Raw genomic sequence first — 15,930 nt, forward strand, 5'->3', positions numbered from 1 at the left:
TTGGACAGCAAAGTTTTACACTAGGGAACTGTGAGAAAACTTGTCCCTTTCAGTTTTAAGAAACTATTTTGTAGCCTAAGTGGAAGTCAGGTTCATTCATGTCTGGAAAATGGGTACTACAGAACACATCTGAATCACCACAAATGGAAAATAACTTTAATATTACTAAGGCCATCTTCACTCAACTTCGTAAATTTTCGTGTATAAAAAAGCAAGCTTGCAGCTTGTTTTTGGCAAAATAGCTTGGATTTGCTACTTAAAGTTTCAGTTACCCAAAGGAGGAGACTTGACCTTTTTTAAAAAACTATAAATGTTTGAATAGATTTGTAATATATGTATAAGATCTGTAGCAACAGAATACATACCTGAAGAGAGGTCATAATTTCATTTAGTTTATTAGACAAAAATATATGATTTAGACAAGTTTTGCTGACGTGTTATTTACAATCTGAAATCACTCTATATACAGAAAAAAGAAAACCACAAACACATGGGAAACATTTACCAAACAAATAATCCAAGAATGGTTAGAATAACACGATCTGAAATGGTACAATGAGGAAGGGAATCCATCTACAGATTTGTGTAATGCTTTTATGGATTTGCACCACCTTATTGCAAAAAGAGATTGATGGGAGTCGTTTATACCGTTTCCTTTTTTTCCACTCTCTCTCTTTTCCACTCTCTCTGTCCTTAATACCAGTCTCTGTAATATTTTTTCACCAAATCATTTAATCAAGCAGAAGGGAGAGCTGTTAAAATTCTCGGTGTTCCCTCTTGCTGAGCCAAAGAGCTGCAGGGGGAGGAAGGGAGAAAAAGGGAAAAAAAAAGAAAAAAAAAAAAGACGTAACAATCTTTCAGGAAAAAAGTATCTTTTTTTTTTTTCAATTGTGTGTCTACTGCTATAGCATCTGAGTAAGAGATAATCACACAAAAATCATTGTCTCTAGTGTAATTAACACAAGATCTTTGAGATCTGTGAGGTTTTAGAAAAGTTACAGTCTATGTACAGTTGCAATTTAGTCTAAGTTTGAAAAGATTAGAGCAACTCCTGTGCTGTTCTCATTGTCGGTATGTATTATTATGGTGATGATTAGGTGTTATAATTAGTCTTTATTATTCAAACACTCTGTTTCACATAAGTAACATTCCTACAGTGAAAACAAACAAACAAACTCACTTGTCACGGACAGGCTGGAAGGGCGATTTTAGCGGCTGGGGTGGGGAGTCAGTTCTTGGTACATTTTCTCTTTCTAGGAGACAAAAAGAAAAAAAAAGAAACAAAACAAAAAAATAAAAGAAAATAAATTTTAAAAGCCAAACAAAAACAGGAGAACCATTTTAGAATAACAACAGTAAGAATCTGGACACTGTAGAGAACACACTTCCCTCTCACCCTCCTGTTCAGACGTGAACAGATACATGTGTATGTGTGTACAGTGCTATACCCTACTTTCAGTATTTAAGTAGTCTGCAAGCTTTTCTTGACACATTTCTTATTGTTATTGAAGTTTTTGGGAGATGAGGGTCATGAAAGAGGGAAGGAAAGCTCAAACCCATACATCTCACTGCGCTCTTCCTGAATTTTTATCTTACCTGATGGGCATATAGGGTGAGAATGTAATAGGCCAAGTGAAATGTGCTTAATGTATGTGACCAACATGCTGGGTGGGGGGCCGGAAATCAACGCTAAAGTAAACTGTAGCTCCATTAACAGCAATCAGTTACACCAGTGTGACACCATTCCTCAAGGAGAAGTTCACGTGCACGTGTTGGGGGTGGAGGGAGAGGTGAAAGCCTGATACATTAATTACCTATGTGTTTGGGACTGGTCCTCTCTGAAGGTTTGTCGCTGCTTAGCGCTCCCAGGGTTGCTGTTAAAACAGAAGATTGTTGCTGGGCCTGGAGGTGGTGATTGTGATGAGCAGCATGGTGGTGATTTACTCCCAAAAAGGACCTCACATTTAGAAGGGAACTCTGAGTGAGGAAAGCCCCATTTGTCCAGTTGTGAAATTTGCCAATCTGGCATGTGTAGAGTCCATGGCTAGGGAGAAAAGCGGGGTGCTGAATCTGAGGAGAAGTGTGGTTAACCTGGGGAGGAGGGGGTGGAGGAGGAGAAGATTTCAGGGCACCATCAGGACTGGTTGCCGTCTCTGCCAAAGACCAAATCTTGGGTTTGCTGTGAGATGGAATCTGTAAATTGTTCGGTCCCCCAGGACTGATGATTCTCGTGCTATTGTCAGAGGCCTCCTTCACCATGGCCAGCGCGTCTTTGGGTTTCAGTCCTTCAGACCCTGACAGTGCCAAATCCTTCTCCTTTTCCAAGTGCTCCTCTTCACTGCTTTGTCTCAGGAGCTCGGGCTTCTCCTCCTCTTCCTCATTGCTCTGCTCCCCATCATTCTCATCGATTTTGTCTATATCTATGCTCTCCAGGTCAATTTCCTCATCATCTTCATTCTTCTCGGGGTCCCCCTCATTGTCGCTCCCGAAGAGGTTTGCATCTTCTTGGTCCTTACTCCTGGAGCCCCAGGTCACCTTGTTCTCCTTCTTGAGCCGCCGGCGGGCGTTGGCGAACCAGGTGGAGACCTGGGTGAGGGTCATCTTGGTGATGATGGCCAGCATGATCTTCTCACCCTTGGTGGGGTAGGGGTTCTTGCGGTGCTCGTTGAGCCAGGCCTTGAGGGTGCTGGTGCTCTCCCGGGTAGCATTTTTGGGCCGCCCCGGGTCCCCGTATTGGAATTGTCCGTAGGGATAATAGGCGGGGGCAGTGTGGGCAGCAAAGGTAGCAGGGTGGACACCGGGATTATCTTTCAGCTCGTACTGGGAGCCCTGCAACACATTCAGACAAGCGGAGAGGAAAAAGCACATCAATTATCTCGTTAGCGTCTCTAACAGACCTGAATAGGCTACTCCGGGAGCCGGAATACGCCTTTCAGCGGTGCAAAGGGTCTTCACAGCCAAATTCGGCCCTGCCCGTTCCAGGCTCTTCTCATTTAGGTCATACAGAGAGGTGTTCCCAAATGATTCCCCCTTCTTGCAGGGAAAGGAAAGAGAGGTGCTAAGCGGGGCTCTGACAGACAATATGACTATTTTCTCCGCAAACCAAACCAAACCAAACCAAACGATGGAAACGCAGCAACTTCGCCTTCACCTCGGCGAGACAGTTCACTGTGCCCTTCAAATTATCAGGCACATAGAACAGGTACTACACCACAGTTACCAGCTAATGCCCGCGCGCAGCGCCGCATTTATCTGCAAAGTATCCAGGAGGATGTTAGAAATGCATGCAGAGCATTCTTTATTTTTGCTCCTAATGAGATGAGGCTGCGGGGGATGAATGCACAACTTCAGTACGAACAGACTTTCCACATGCATGCCAACAGCACCATCCCCGCTCCCCAAATCATACACCAAGATTCTGGAGTAAAACATTAACTTTTAACTGTTAGAACAGCCTTTAAACTCTGGAATGAAAACCGATCCACGCATTGTAGAATATGGATATGTAGACACTTTATCTCATAAGTTTTACTTTGATCCGGCCAGAGCAAACACAAGTTGTTTACAAGCGTTTAGAGATGGTGATTTATTTGCAATCAATATTCTTTTTATCATCAGTAGTAAAACACAGCAAGTCAAATTATCCCATCAGGTGTTTCGGTAAATAACATTTTATCTTTCTAGCAACCTCATTAGGCCTCATTATTACCGCAAATTGTTCAGATATTAACCTAATATTTTAGTTATTATTTTGCTAATGTTCCGAAATTTAGAATTTATTTTGAAATATCACCGTCATGGTTAATCACTGTAATAAAATACCAGGATACTTTGTGAGCAGGAACGGGAACTGTTCCAAAATAGCTAACATTTCAAGCAGTTCTGTTCCTTTATTACTTCTATTAAGATCTAGCCTCTTTTTTTGTTTTGTTTTTGTTTTTGTTTTTTGCCTGGTCCAGAAATACATTCTTCATACTACTATGTCATAATTTATGTCAGCTTTAGAAATCGACCTCTTCAATAATGTTTGTGAAGAAACTAATTAAACTTTGTCAAACAGTTAAGAAGGATCATGTATTTTAATTTCAGAGACACCGCTTATACACAAAGAATAGCCAGATGTAATTTTTGTAATGTGTTACAGAGTAAGCTTTCTGCACTCCCTTTATTCTGCTGTCTTCTGTTATTGTTGCTGAAATGATATTTTTTGTGTAAACTCTGTTGGGAATTCTTTTGAAGAAGCCACTGGTGAATCACTCATTTCTTCTGTCTCAACTTTTACTACATTTCCAAAATCAAGGTTAAAAAAAGAGTAGAAAATGCATGCTGTTTAATGTGATTTTACAGGAAATGTTTGCAGTAGGAAAATTATCTGTTTTCAGATGCTTTCCCTTGTTCAACAGCGTATTTTCCTATTTGCCTATATATATTTATTAAGAACCGTAACAAGTTAGGCATTGCATGCATTCAGTTATAAATATTCACACTTTTCTGTGTCAGGGGGAGAGAAAAGAGGGACATTTAGAAAATTAAGTGGAACCTATGCGTAGCGCCGCCGACAATTTTGGTGATACCAGCAACGAAAATGTTTCAACAACACCGGATATAAAACCAGTTAGTTTTAAAAAAAAAATGTTTCACTTTCTAACTATTACGTTTCTAAGAAAATGCCACATTAATCCCGAGGACAGTCCGGGTGGTGACAATTTCTCTTAGAATTAACGCCGATATGCGTTCCTGCCTCGATGCCTATAATGGGATGTAGATGCCCTCTTTCGCTTCATGCAAATCCCATCTATGATACCCGCCATAATCAGAGTATGAAAAGTTCAGGGAACGAAACGGGACATTTTCAAGGCTTAAGGAAAATGCCTTGAAATATACGGGCGCCCCAGGTACAGACACTTTGGCCTTTCGGACGGAACCTGTATATTGCTCAGCGGCAAAGAAAAGTACCAAACGGAAAGAGGAGCGCGCTGGACAGCCCAGTGAAACAGCAGGACCGACAATATCACCCGTCAACAACAACACCAATAACAACAAAGAAAGAAAAGAAACCAAAAAATAGCCGAGTTGCTAGGGAAAGCCGACAATACGGAGGCAGGAGCCCTGCTTAGCGGTTCCACCGCCGAGAAAAACTCGGAGGAGTTTTGCCCGGCTGAAAGGACGAGGAGGATGGGGGACTTCGCGTACCGACGGAGCCCGCGACCCCCAGCCCCTCTCTCCCCCGCAGACCCGTCGAGAGCCACGCTTTCCTCTCCACGGCGGATCCCGCGCCGGGCGTGAGCCGCCACCGCAGCCGCCCCGCGCTGGGCTCCGCAGCCTCCTCCCGCCCCCGGCTCCCCCGGCTCCCTCGGCTCCCCCGGCCTCCCCGGCTGCCCTCGGCGGGCCCGGGCAGGCGCGGGGGGCAGCGCGGTGCTCACTCACCATTTGGGAGAAGAGGCCGAGGTCGGCGGTGTAGGGCAGGAAGGCGCTGTAGTTGGGGGCGCTGTAGGGGCTGGCGTACATGCCCAGCACCGAGGTGACAGCGGCCGAGCCGCTGCCCAGCTCGGCGCCCGCGGGCCGGCCCGAGGCGGCAGCGGCGGCGGCGGCGGCTGCGGCGGCGGCGGCCAGCACCCCGGGCCGATCGCTCCCGTACACCGCCTGGCTGGCACTGAGATACTGCGGGTAGCCCAGCTGGGGGAAGGACATCTCCGGGACGCGGGCACAGAGGCGGCGGCAGCAGCACTGGCGGCAGCAGCAGAAGCGGCAGAGATATAAAAAAAAAAGAGGAGGGGGGAAGGGGGGGAAGGAATTATAAAAAAAAAAAAAAAAAAAAGAAAGGGGGAGGAGGGAGCCTGCTGAAGAGCCGGGGAGGGGAGCGGAACAAACCGGGGCTTCTCTGGATCTCTCTCTCTCTCTTTCTTTCTTCCTCCCCCCCGCTCTTTACTGGAGTCAGGCAGGGCGAGAGAAAAGAAATCGAGCCGATAATTTTCTTTTTTCGTTCTGATTTCTTTCTGTCAGATATATATTGCACCCTAGGTATGGAGGAGGAGGAGGAGGAGTGTGGCAGGATTCAGTGGGGTGTCTTTCCTCAAATCTCGGCTCTTCTGTGCTCCTAAATCCCTTAGATGTGATCTGATCAACAATTGAGCTCCAACTGATGTGTCTGCCCTTAGGTCCTAGGCTGATCTTTCAGATACAATTTGAAGTTGATGTTTTGATTGGCACCCACTTGAGCTGGAAGCGCCGCCCCGCGCCCCCCGCCCGCCCCGCCGCCCCCCTCGGCGCAGCACGTGGTGCGCAGCCCAGCCCGGGCCGCTGGGCTCGGAGCTGCGTGTGCGTGTGTGTGTGTGCGTGTGTCCGCGCAGCTGCTGTGCTCCGCTCCGAGTGTATTTAATGTTTAGCAATGGGCTCCTTTCAGAAAAGCCCCCACTGCTGTATGACAACCTGTCTACACGATTTTACAGCTGTCCAACATTGGGGTTTTGCTGTTTCGCAGCCTTAGTGTGTCCCCTTTTAACAAAAACAACTGTGTTGCTGGGTTTTTTTTTCCACCTTTAACATTGAGTCCCCCTTGTCGTCGTTGGACTCAGGAACAAACGAGAATGGCCGTGAGAGGAAAAGGGGGCTTGGCAGCCAGGCAACTTGTAACAATTTACCACTACCAAAAGAAAAAAAAAAAAAAAAAAAGGCAGTTAAATAAATAAATAAATAAATGCGATCTCTCTACTGCAACCCACAAACGCCACTCATACACAAACACATATGCTCAACTTTGCTGAAAGTCAAAAGGCTCCTAGCAGTACTTCCCAGAAGAATCTTTAGTAAAATGAAAGGAAAAAAAAAAAAAAACACAAACAGAAAAAGAAAAAAAAAATGGAGGGAAAAAAAAAAGACCCGCAGCGATGCGATCCTCCCCGCCGCCCTTTCTCCTCCTCATGCCCTGCCGACGGATTGACACTCAGGGACAATTATCATAGGCATTGCGACAGTTCTCGGAATACTGGAAATAAATAATCCCGCAAATCAACAACCTCCACATGTATGGCGAGGGGCACATAGGACCCCCAGCCCTCGCCCCCGAAAGGGGGTGGGGGTTAGGGGGAAACCAAGAGTCTTGTTGGTTGTCAAAACTTCCATCCTCCCGTTTCAGGGGACCGAAGGAAACACATCGGGGGGGAAACAGAGGGAGAGGGACGGGGCGGGGGGACACAGGGGACACACACACGAAAGGACCAAAACGACCTCTTGCCGTTATGATCATTAACCACAATGATTAGAGGAAGGGATTTTTTTCCTCTCTCCTTCTTTTTCTCCCCTTGGAGAGGGGTGGAAGGTGCAGCGGGAGACAAAGGACTCCTCTGCGAGGGACCGGGCCGCCGTAAGGGAGGCGGGCGGTCACCGCTGTGCCCTGTCTGCGGTGTTGTCCAGTTCCTCGACGTGGCGGGGCTCGCCCGAACCGCGTTGGGACCGAGAGAGCAGGGCGCTGCCCGGGTAGCACCGCAAACTTTCCCTTTCCTACCGCTGCCGGGGCCTTCCCAGCTCCCCCGCTGTGGAAAACGAGGAGCGCGGGGGCGGCGGGCCGAGGGCTGGGCGTTTCTTGCCCCGACCTTCCCAGCCCCGGTGGGACTGCCGGGGGCCGCTCTGCCCCACGAGTTCAGCGCGCAGTCCGCGCCGGGGCTGCGCTCCCACTCCGCCGGCTGCGGGGAGAGTCCGCAGGGCCGGGCCGGGCGCTGCCGTTCCTTTGGCCGGCCCCGGCGGAGAGGCCCCGCGGAGGGGCGCGGAGCGGCCGTCCCCGGCCCAGCCCTCGCCGCCGCGGTCCCCGCAGCCCAGAAGCTCCGTCTTTGTGCTGAAGGGGCGGCCGAGCTCTTCCTTAAGGGACAGCGCTGCGCGGAGCGGCCGCAGACGCAAAGGCCGGCGGCTTTTCGGGATGCAAGTGTTTGGCAGAGGAGAGGGGGAAGGGAAGAAGAAGGAGGAGTGGGGGGACGACGGGTGTCTCTCTCCTTTTCCCTAGCCCCGAGCGAGCCAGCCCCAAGGTTCGGGCCGCTCCGCGGGGCTTCGCGCCCCCTCTCCCAGCTTGCAGCACCGGGCTGAGGCCGGCAGCCCGGCTCCCTCCGGGAACTGGCCGCGCGGGAGCGGAGGGAAATGCCTCCCCCTCCTGCCGACGCCCCCGCGGGGTGTCTCCAACCCCGGCCAGCCCTTTCCTCCCCGTGCTCCAGCGAGCCGCTCCGTCTCACGGTGTTGATTAAACTTCCTTCCCCATCAGTTGGAAATAGGGAACTTTCCCCTTCCTATGTCTAACAGGGAGAGCAGTACCTCCCCCGCACCGCTCCAAAATCTCACCCTCAAAGCAAGAGAGCGACCCTCAGACAAAAATGCACCGCCGTAACAGAGCTGAGAGGGACTTGAAATTTGCAGCCTTATTTTGCGAATGGAAGTGTCACATTACAAGGGCTTCAGGTAAATAAAGGTGGGATAAGGCACCGACGCTGCCGAAATCTTCTTAGCTCTTTAGATCTGTGTGGAATGTGTATCCAGAAAAGGTTTCCACTTGGAGGCTTAAGAAATGCGAGTCATCCCCTCCCCCACTCGCTCTCATCCTTCTCGGATCGGTTAAGGAAAGAAAAAAAAAAAAGGGAAAGAAAAAGGAAAAAAGTCTCCTTTGCTTTTCTATCAGCCCTGCATCTTTTTGGTGCGAACTCTGCTACTCTTCACCTTGAGTAGAAATAGAGCAAATAAATACAAAGTGCAGGTTACCTGTAACTGCAATTTCGGAAAGAAAAAAAAAGTGAGACAAGAAAAAAAAAAAAAAACAACAAAACAACAAACGTAAATTGGAAGGAAAAGAAAATAGAAAGGAAAAAACCGCCAAAGAGGGGGAAAAGTTAGAAGACTGGTATGAAAGCTTTGTTCATCATCTGCAAAGTTCCTTGAGCAAAGATGAGCAGGGTCCTGCGAACGCCATTAATTATGCACAATTCTGATCAGAAAATGCCAATTCCCACCCTATTCCTGCTCCTGCACAGGACATTGCCCATTTTTTTTCCTTCTGACGGTTTATTAAGTCACTTTAGTAGGCAACCTTTCAAAGCCCTTTTTAATTTTTTCCCCCTTGTGCGAGTAAGCTGGGACCAGAGCTGCTACACTAAGCTACTTAGCTTGAAAATCAGTTTAGTGAAGGTCTGGGAGATTCTGGGTTTATTTTCTCCCGTACAAGACCCATAGCAGGAGCTTAATAACAAAAGTGCGAAAAGAACGAAACTGTACGGAAAATTACAAACATCAGCAGCAGCTGCCCGAAGCGCTAGGAAAATCTTTCCCTAAACCCTGAACCTAAACAGTCCAAAAGGTCGGTGTGATCAACCCCTCCCACTCATAAGTTAGCTTCAAATTGTTAATAGGTGGAATAAAATACAGATTTAAAAGAAATTAGTCATAATTCGAAAAAAGCTCTCTTCCGTTTACTTTTTTCTTTTGCCCATTTTTTCCCTGAGAACTGTGTTGTAGTTGCTTCAACGCCTCCTTAACTTTCTGCAAGACCTAACAAAAAGGAGTGCGGTGCCAACTCATTAGCCGAACCGCGTTTTAAAAGACGATAAACAGTCACGTAGTAAAAAAAGGATTGGGGTTGAGAGTGAAAAGCAGTCACCTTCCCGTCGGAGAGCAGATGCACATCAGAAATCAGGCGGGAGAGAAATACCTAACAGCGCTGGCCATAATGTGATTATACTTAAGGTAATCGCTTAAAATAAATTGTATACTGTTTAAAGTAAATCGACCTAAATGGCCACGCTCATCTAATTCAAAGATCATTGGGCAGATAAACTTCTTAAGGAGCCTTTCTTGAGAAGGAGTTTGCTAAGACAGTGTGATCCTTCCAGTTTCTTAAGGCGATGCATCCAGTGCCAAGAGATTTTCTCTTTATTATTAACAAATCAGTTTAGATAGGGGTCCGATAAGAAATGCAAATCCAGACATAGGGGTCGCTGCTTGGCCGAATTTTAACTGAAGGCTGGTTCTGCGGGAATTGACTACAGGGTACGCTTGCGAAGAGGCTATGTGAAGCTTTTACACTGACTCTACTGAAAAATGAAGTCAGTGATTTTGATCTGCTCCAGATGTCCTAAGAGTGGATATTGCAGTGCTGGGAATCCGCACCAAATATCTGAGGGCAGTGATGGTAATCAGCGCAACCCATCAGCCAGGGGGGACTGGCAATTGTGATAACCTGCTGCAAATGCGCAGGGCTGGAGATGGCAGTGATAAACCGCTGAAAATATCTTCAAATGGAGATGACAGAGATGTTGAAAGGAGACACCTAACTATGGGGAGAATAGGATACTAAGCAGAGCACAATCTGAGAGTGCAGTTCAGATGCTTACTAGTCTACGGTTCACCCGTGTAATTTCCACAGGGATACACGCGTTTGGGCGCCGTCTCCGCGAGCAGATACATGAGCATATGGCCCCGTTGGTAAAACTCGGGGTTTATGCGGCGTTGATAATCAGATCTACCAAAAGAAAGGAAGATTTAGTCTGTAAAGCGCCTTGTTTGTGGCTTGGGGAGAAAAGTTTTCATTTAATTCTGTAACTGCTCTGAAACATCCTGGTAACGATTTCTTTTGCAAATCCTCTTTTCATTTTCAGCTCTCGCCGGCAATAGACAAAGAAATTTAAGATTATTTCTTCAGTTAATAGTCTGTTTCAATTTTCTTTCCTGTGGAAAGAATGTGAGGGGGAAAAGGAGGCGTGAAAAAAAAAATAGATTATCCGTATGTTGCTAATTTTCCGACTGTTCTCAGCAGGTAGTTTCACTGTCTTTTTTTTTTTCTTTTTCTTTTTTTTTTTCCTTGCTATATTTTTATTAATGTATAAGTTTAAAATAACTCTACCATGCTAAGTATCAATCCTATATATTTTAATGATACATCTGTGCAGGACAGAATCCATTAATTTAATATATCTCTCCTAGATTCTAATTATGCACCGACTGCCGACTATTTGGATCAGTTGACTGAGTTTTCATTAAGTGTATTACATCTGATTTAGCATGGGACCGTGTTTCATTTGAGGACGTTTACTTTTTTGGGGGCGCCTGCAGTGCGGGGGTGGCTCGGCAGGACCGTGGCAGGGGTCTCCTCTCACTGGTCGCCCGCTGCCAGGCCCTGTCGCCGCCGTGTGACCGTCCTGAGCGCTTCTCATCAGCCCTGATTTATGAGCCTTGTTAAACACTCATTATTACTTTGCACCTTTTTTCCAGCAGGGTCTGGGAAACAACCCCACTTTGTGACAACAGGGCATGTGACAAACAATTATAGGCGGAGAGGTGATGTAGCTCTGGAGCGCCAGACTCCCCTCTCCTCCCCTTCACGCCCAACCAGAGGAACATTTCTGTTATAAGGAGGGTAAAGGGGAGGGAAGGAGGGAAGGAGGGAAGGAGGGAAGGAGGGAAGGAGGGAAGGAGGGAAGGAAGGAGGGAAGGAAGGAAGGAAGGAAGGAAGGAAGGAAGGAAGGAAGGAAGGAAGGAAGGAAGGAAGGAAGGAAGGAAGGAAGGAAGGAAGGAAGGAAGGAAGGAAGGAAGGAAGGAAGGAAGGAAGGAAGGAAGGAAGGAAGGAAGGAAGGAAGGAAGGAAGGAAGGAAGGAAGGAAGGAAGGAAGGAAGGAAGGAAGGAAGGAAGGAAGGAAGGAAGGAAGGAAGGAAGGAAGGAAGGAAGGAAGGAAGGAAGGAAGGAAGGAAGGAAGGAAGGAAGGAAGGAAGGAAGGAAGGAAGGAAGGAAGGAAGGAAGGAAGGAAGGAAGGAAGGAAGGAAGGAAGGAAGGAAGGAAGGAAGGAAGGAAGGAAGGAAGGAAGGAAGGAAGGAAGGAAGGAAGGAAGGAAGGAAGGAAGGAAGGAAATTTTTAAAAATCTCACTCTAATTTTGACTAATTCACAGCAGCCTTTAGACCTCTGACTGTGCAAATGAATGGTATGGTTTGGTTTGTCTAAACAAACACAAACTTGGAATCAGGGATACCTGAGCGATTCCCTAAATGTGAATATATACCTATCTTCAGTGTATACAGGCAGTACAGGAAGGAATCCAAGCCTGAGCAGCTGCAGCGTTTGATTGTACTCAAGGTAGCAGCTAGTGAAGTGTTTACAAAGATTATTTTATTCAGAGAGAGAGAGAGAGAGCATGCACTTTCAAAATGAAAAATACAACTTTTTAAAAAAGTAAACTAAGAGAAATTGACTTTCCCCCCCATATCCTGGTGGTGACTTTTTATTAATCCTTTATCAGTTCACCTCAGATGAACTTACATTTATTTGTGGTAGCAACGTGAATTCATGGCTGTTCTCTTCCTTTGCGCTTTTGCAAATGAGTTATTAGAGCTATGCACACTGGCCTATATGAACAAGGATTAAAATCTATGGAATGTATCATCTGCCTCTCTCGCTGTTTATCTCTCTGTCCGTCTATCTACCTATCTATGAATATTTTATGGGTCTGAACTTAATTAACAAAATAATTTCCATTTTGTCTCCAAAATGATCAACAGCAATTATGTGAGTTTTTTAAGGTTTATAATTTTATGTCACCAGACTGTTGCTTGGGGGCAGAGGCACAATTGCCATGCCAGCTGCAGTTGTATTTATTTGGTTTTTTCCTGTCTTGTTCCTGTAGGGCTGCATTATGCAGTTTTTAATTAGTTTGTGTTTGTATTTCACCCGTCCCAAATCAATGCCATCCTGGAGCAATGCAATGTAAATTCCTGCAGTACAGGTGTAGCTGCTAGCTCTGGAACACTAGGAAACTCATGTCTTACAAATGAAAGCAGTGAATGCCATTCAGCCAAACTGTCAGCTTTAAACAGCCAAGAGGAAGGAGATCAAAGCAGAGAGCAGGAACTTCTACTCTCCAGATTAGTCTTTATGGTTTGAACGCCTAATGCTATTAAAGGGAACCAGGACATATAGCACATCGTTGGCTACAAAGTTACTTCTAATTTTGCTAAAGTCCTGCCTTATTTTGGCCAATGTAAGCCTTCAGAGCATTTCAAGATGCACTGTTTCCTTTGAGGCCTAGTAGCTACTCATCGGAAATTATGCAGAACTAATACCTTCAGAGACACATTTCTGTTTGTGCACATATTTATATAACTTATCGCCTTTTGAAAGATAATTTTGATTTCCTCCTAGGTTCCACAAAGTCTTTTAATAGAACTTGCAGCAATAAAACCTGAAATTCTAGTATCTCCAGACATGAAAAGTCCCTTTATGTTGTGTTTGGTGTCTCTTCTTTCTTGAAATGACCTCTGTACGGTGGTGTATAAATCTATTATTCCAGTCACCGGGGAATTCTTTTAAAGCTTTTTTTTTTTTTTTTGTTAGGAATAAGAGATCGTTCATCTTTAACTAGGCCACATAGAAATTATGATTCAACAGCAGTGTATATTTAATTAGAGTAATCTCACTTGAATTTAATTACCTAATGAATTATTTGTTTAAAAGGTAAAAAGGCTTGTTTGCCAAGTACAGTGCAACCCACTGATAAGAACTTCCGTTATAAGAACATTAATATTAAAAAAAAAAAAAAACCCAAACCAAACCCTCAAACCCACAATATTTTATGGTTTTATATTTTAACTCTTTGCTTCTGCCAGCCGTCGGTGGGCACGCCGAGCCCGCTATGATGAGGGCTCCCTTCCACTGCCGGCGGGAGCCTTGCAGAGCCCGCCGCCGCCGACTCGCGTAAGTAGCGCGCCTCTCCGCGCCGCGCCGGCGGCCGTGGGGGCGGGCGGTAGGGGCGAGGGAGGGACGGGACGAGGACGTCTTTGCCGGCTCAATTGCCAGGCGAGCAGCCGGCGCCATTCGGCAAGGGACGGTGAGGCCGCCCGGCTGCAGTCGGCGGAGGGGCTGCGCGACGCTCCGCGCCCTGCGCATCTCCGGACAGCTGCTCTCCAGGGCTGCTGTCCCTTCCTCTCAGCGCCGCGTCTGGAAGACGTCCTGGCCAGGAACAGGAAGATGTCAGTGCGGGACAAGCTACAAAACAGTCGTCATCTATTTTTTTTTTTTTCCTCTCTCAATTTCCCCCTAGTCTTAAGGTCAGTGCAACTAATCATATTCCTTTGATTATTTATGCTTCTTCAGCCGTGGCAACAAAAACTGGCCAGCCTCTGCCCTTGACCTTTCTCCTCAGTTCCCAAGTTTTCCAGCTACTTGCACTGTTTGTCTAAAAAATAAAACGCATACAGAGCTGAACTGCAACACTTGCCAAGAGATTCGTCTGAAAACACCACAACCCGGGCATTAACTGACCCAGGGGGAAAAAAAAAAAAAAGAAGGAAAAAAATGAAAAAAACTTTTCTTCCTTTTTTTTTTTTTTTTTTTTTTTTTAACTTATTGCATATTGGGAAGCTGTCCTTGATGTATTCTACTTACCTGATGCAGAGAAACTAGGTCAAAAAATTTTTGGTTTGTTTGTTTGTTTGCCTCTGCGTGGGCAATCATCTCTATGGTTTAACAGTTGGTCCTCTCGAAAGTGTCACGGGGCGGCTACTTGTCGCTTGAACTTTCGGTCTGTCCTTCCCCCTTCCCCGAACACAACGAGGCCATCGGCAGGGCCTGAGCTGGAGTGCGAGGAGCAGCAAGGGGTCGGACTGACCTCTCCCTCCCTTGCTGCCCCAGCAGTGATGCTCTGGCACCACGCAGGAAGCCGGGTCTCGGTTAGACTAGAGAACAGACGTTAAAAGGTATCTCTAGACGTGGGGAAGGTGGCCTGGGGATGCCAAACATAAGAGAGGTATTTCTTCCTTACCTTCCTTTGGTAGGGAAGAACCTACCAAGCATTTCTTCTTGAGAAACACCAGCAAGAGGGAAAGGGGAGCATGTGTATGCTCAAACCGTGGGCAGGTAAAAGTAGGTGCAAGCTTAAAACAAAGCTTGAGCTTCAGGCACCATTTCGAGACGCAGCCGTGCTTGGGAGTCCCTAATGGGTGGCAGTGAAGCTCCCACTGATGCAGTCCTGCAGCGAAGGTCGGCGCCACTCATTAGCCCATGGGCGCGGGTGTACCCAACAAGCAGGGGCAGAACTGCAGAAATACCCACGGATCAAAAGGCAGGGAATTCTCTCCCGGTCCCCCTTGGCCCCGGGTGAACAGGTGGGGGTAACCCGGGCGGAGGTGGCAGGGCAGTGAGCCGCCGGCCGCCCTGCGCCCCTCCGGCCCCGCAGCGCCCTCACCCCACTCCTGCGCCCTTTCTGTCGGCGGCATCTGGAGACGAAGATGTTTTCCAGGTTTTCCAGAGATGCTTGCCCTGCTGCAGGCACACCTTCTCAAACCCTCAGCAGCCTGAGCTGTGCGCACTTACTCCCCAGCGGTTCAGGGAGGCGAGGAAGTCCCCTCTCGGCCTGGGGGGTAAAGGCGCGGTGCCCTGGAACATCAGGCAGGAAAGGAGTGGTGAGAACGAGCCTCGGTCACTGCCGTTCCCTGAATTCTCCATTTGAGGGCAGGGACCCTAATTTTTTTCATGAGTTTTGGAGGTCTGGTGAAGTGAAGCAGTTTTATGTACGGGTTGCACTAGCTGCTGGTGCTGGGGGAGCAGTGGGGCTTATTAGCTCACCAGCACCTCAACTCCTGTTTCAGGGTGCCAGAAATGTTTGATGACCTTTTTGCACTTTCAGGTAAATATACCAAGTGCAGAACCCAAGAGTAGCCTCGTATCTGCTACAGTGAGAATGGATATTGACTTCAGAAGACCCCAAACCTCATGATTATATTAAAAATGTCTAATATATTGAAAGCTCAGATCATGGTCATTTTCAGATCTTAGAGCAAAATTATCACAACATTTCACTGTTTATAGTCACATAAATATGTTGATCTCCTCTACTGTGTGTCATTTGCACACACTGTTATTAGAATCAACTGGCACCCTCACTGAAATGTTTGTAATGACTTTGGGATATTATG

At 47.0% G+C, this 15,930-nt stretch overlaps 1 protein-coding gene across 1 annotated transcript; it reads right to left on the reverse strand.

The window, feature by feature from the left end:
* Positions 1-735: 735 nt before the first annotated feature.
* On the reverse strand, positions 736-5,815 carry IRX1 (iroquois homeobox 1; the record flags this gene model as incomplete). The annotated part of the gene is made up of 4 exons (XM_084206982.1): positions 5,428-5,815; positions 1,815-2,829; positions 1,181-1,253; positions 736-793 (listed from the first exon to the last, which is right to left on the reverse strand). The coding sequence occupies exons 1-4, from the start codon at positions 5,689-5,691 to the stop codon at positions 736-738; spliced, it is 1,410 nt and encodes a 469-aa protein (XP_084063108.1). The 5' UTR covers positions 5,692-5,815.
* Between the last annotated feature and the right edge of the window lie 10,115 nt (positions 5,816-15,930).

The sequence above is a fragment of the Fringilla coelebs genome (genome assembly GCF_963513975.1).
Source record: "Fringilla coelebs genome assembly, chromosome: 1".
In the NCBI taxonomy this organism is placed as follows: Eukaryota; Metazoa; Chordata; class Aves; order Passeriformes; family Fringillidae; genus Fringilla; species Fringilla coelebs.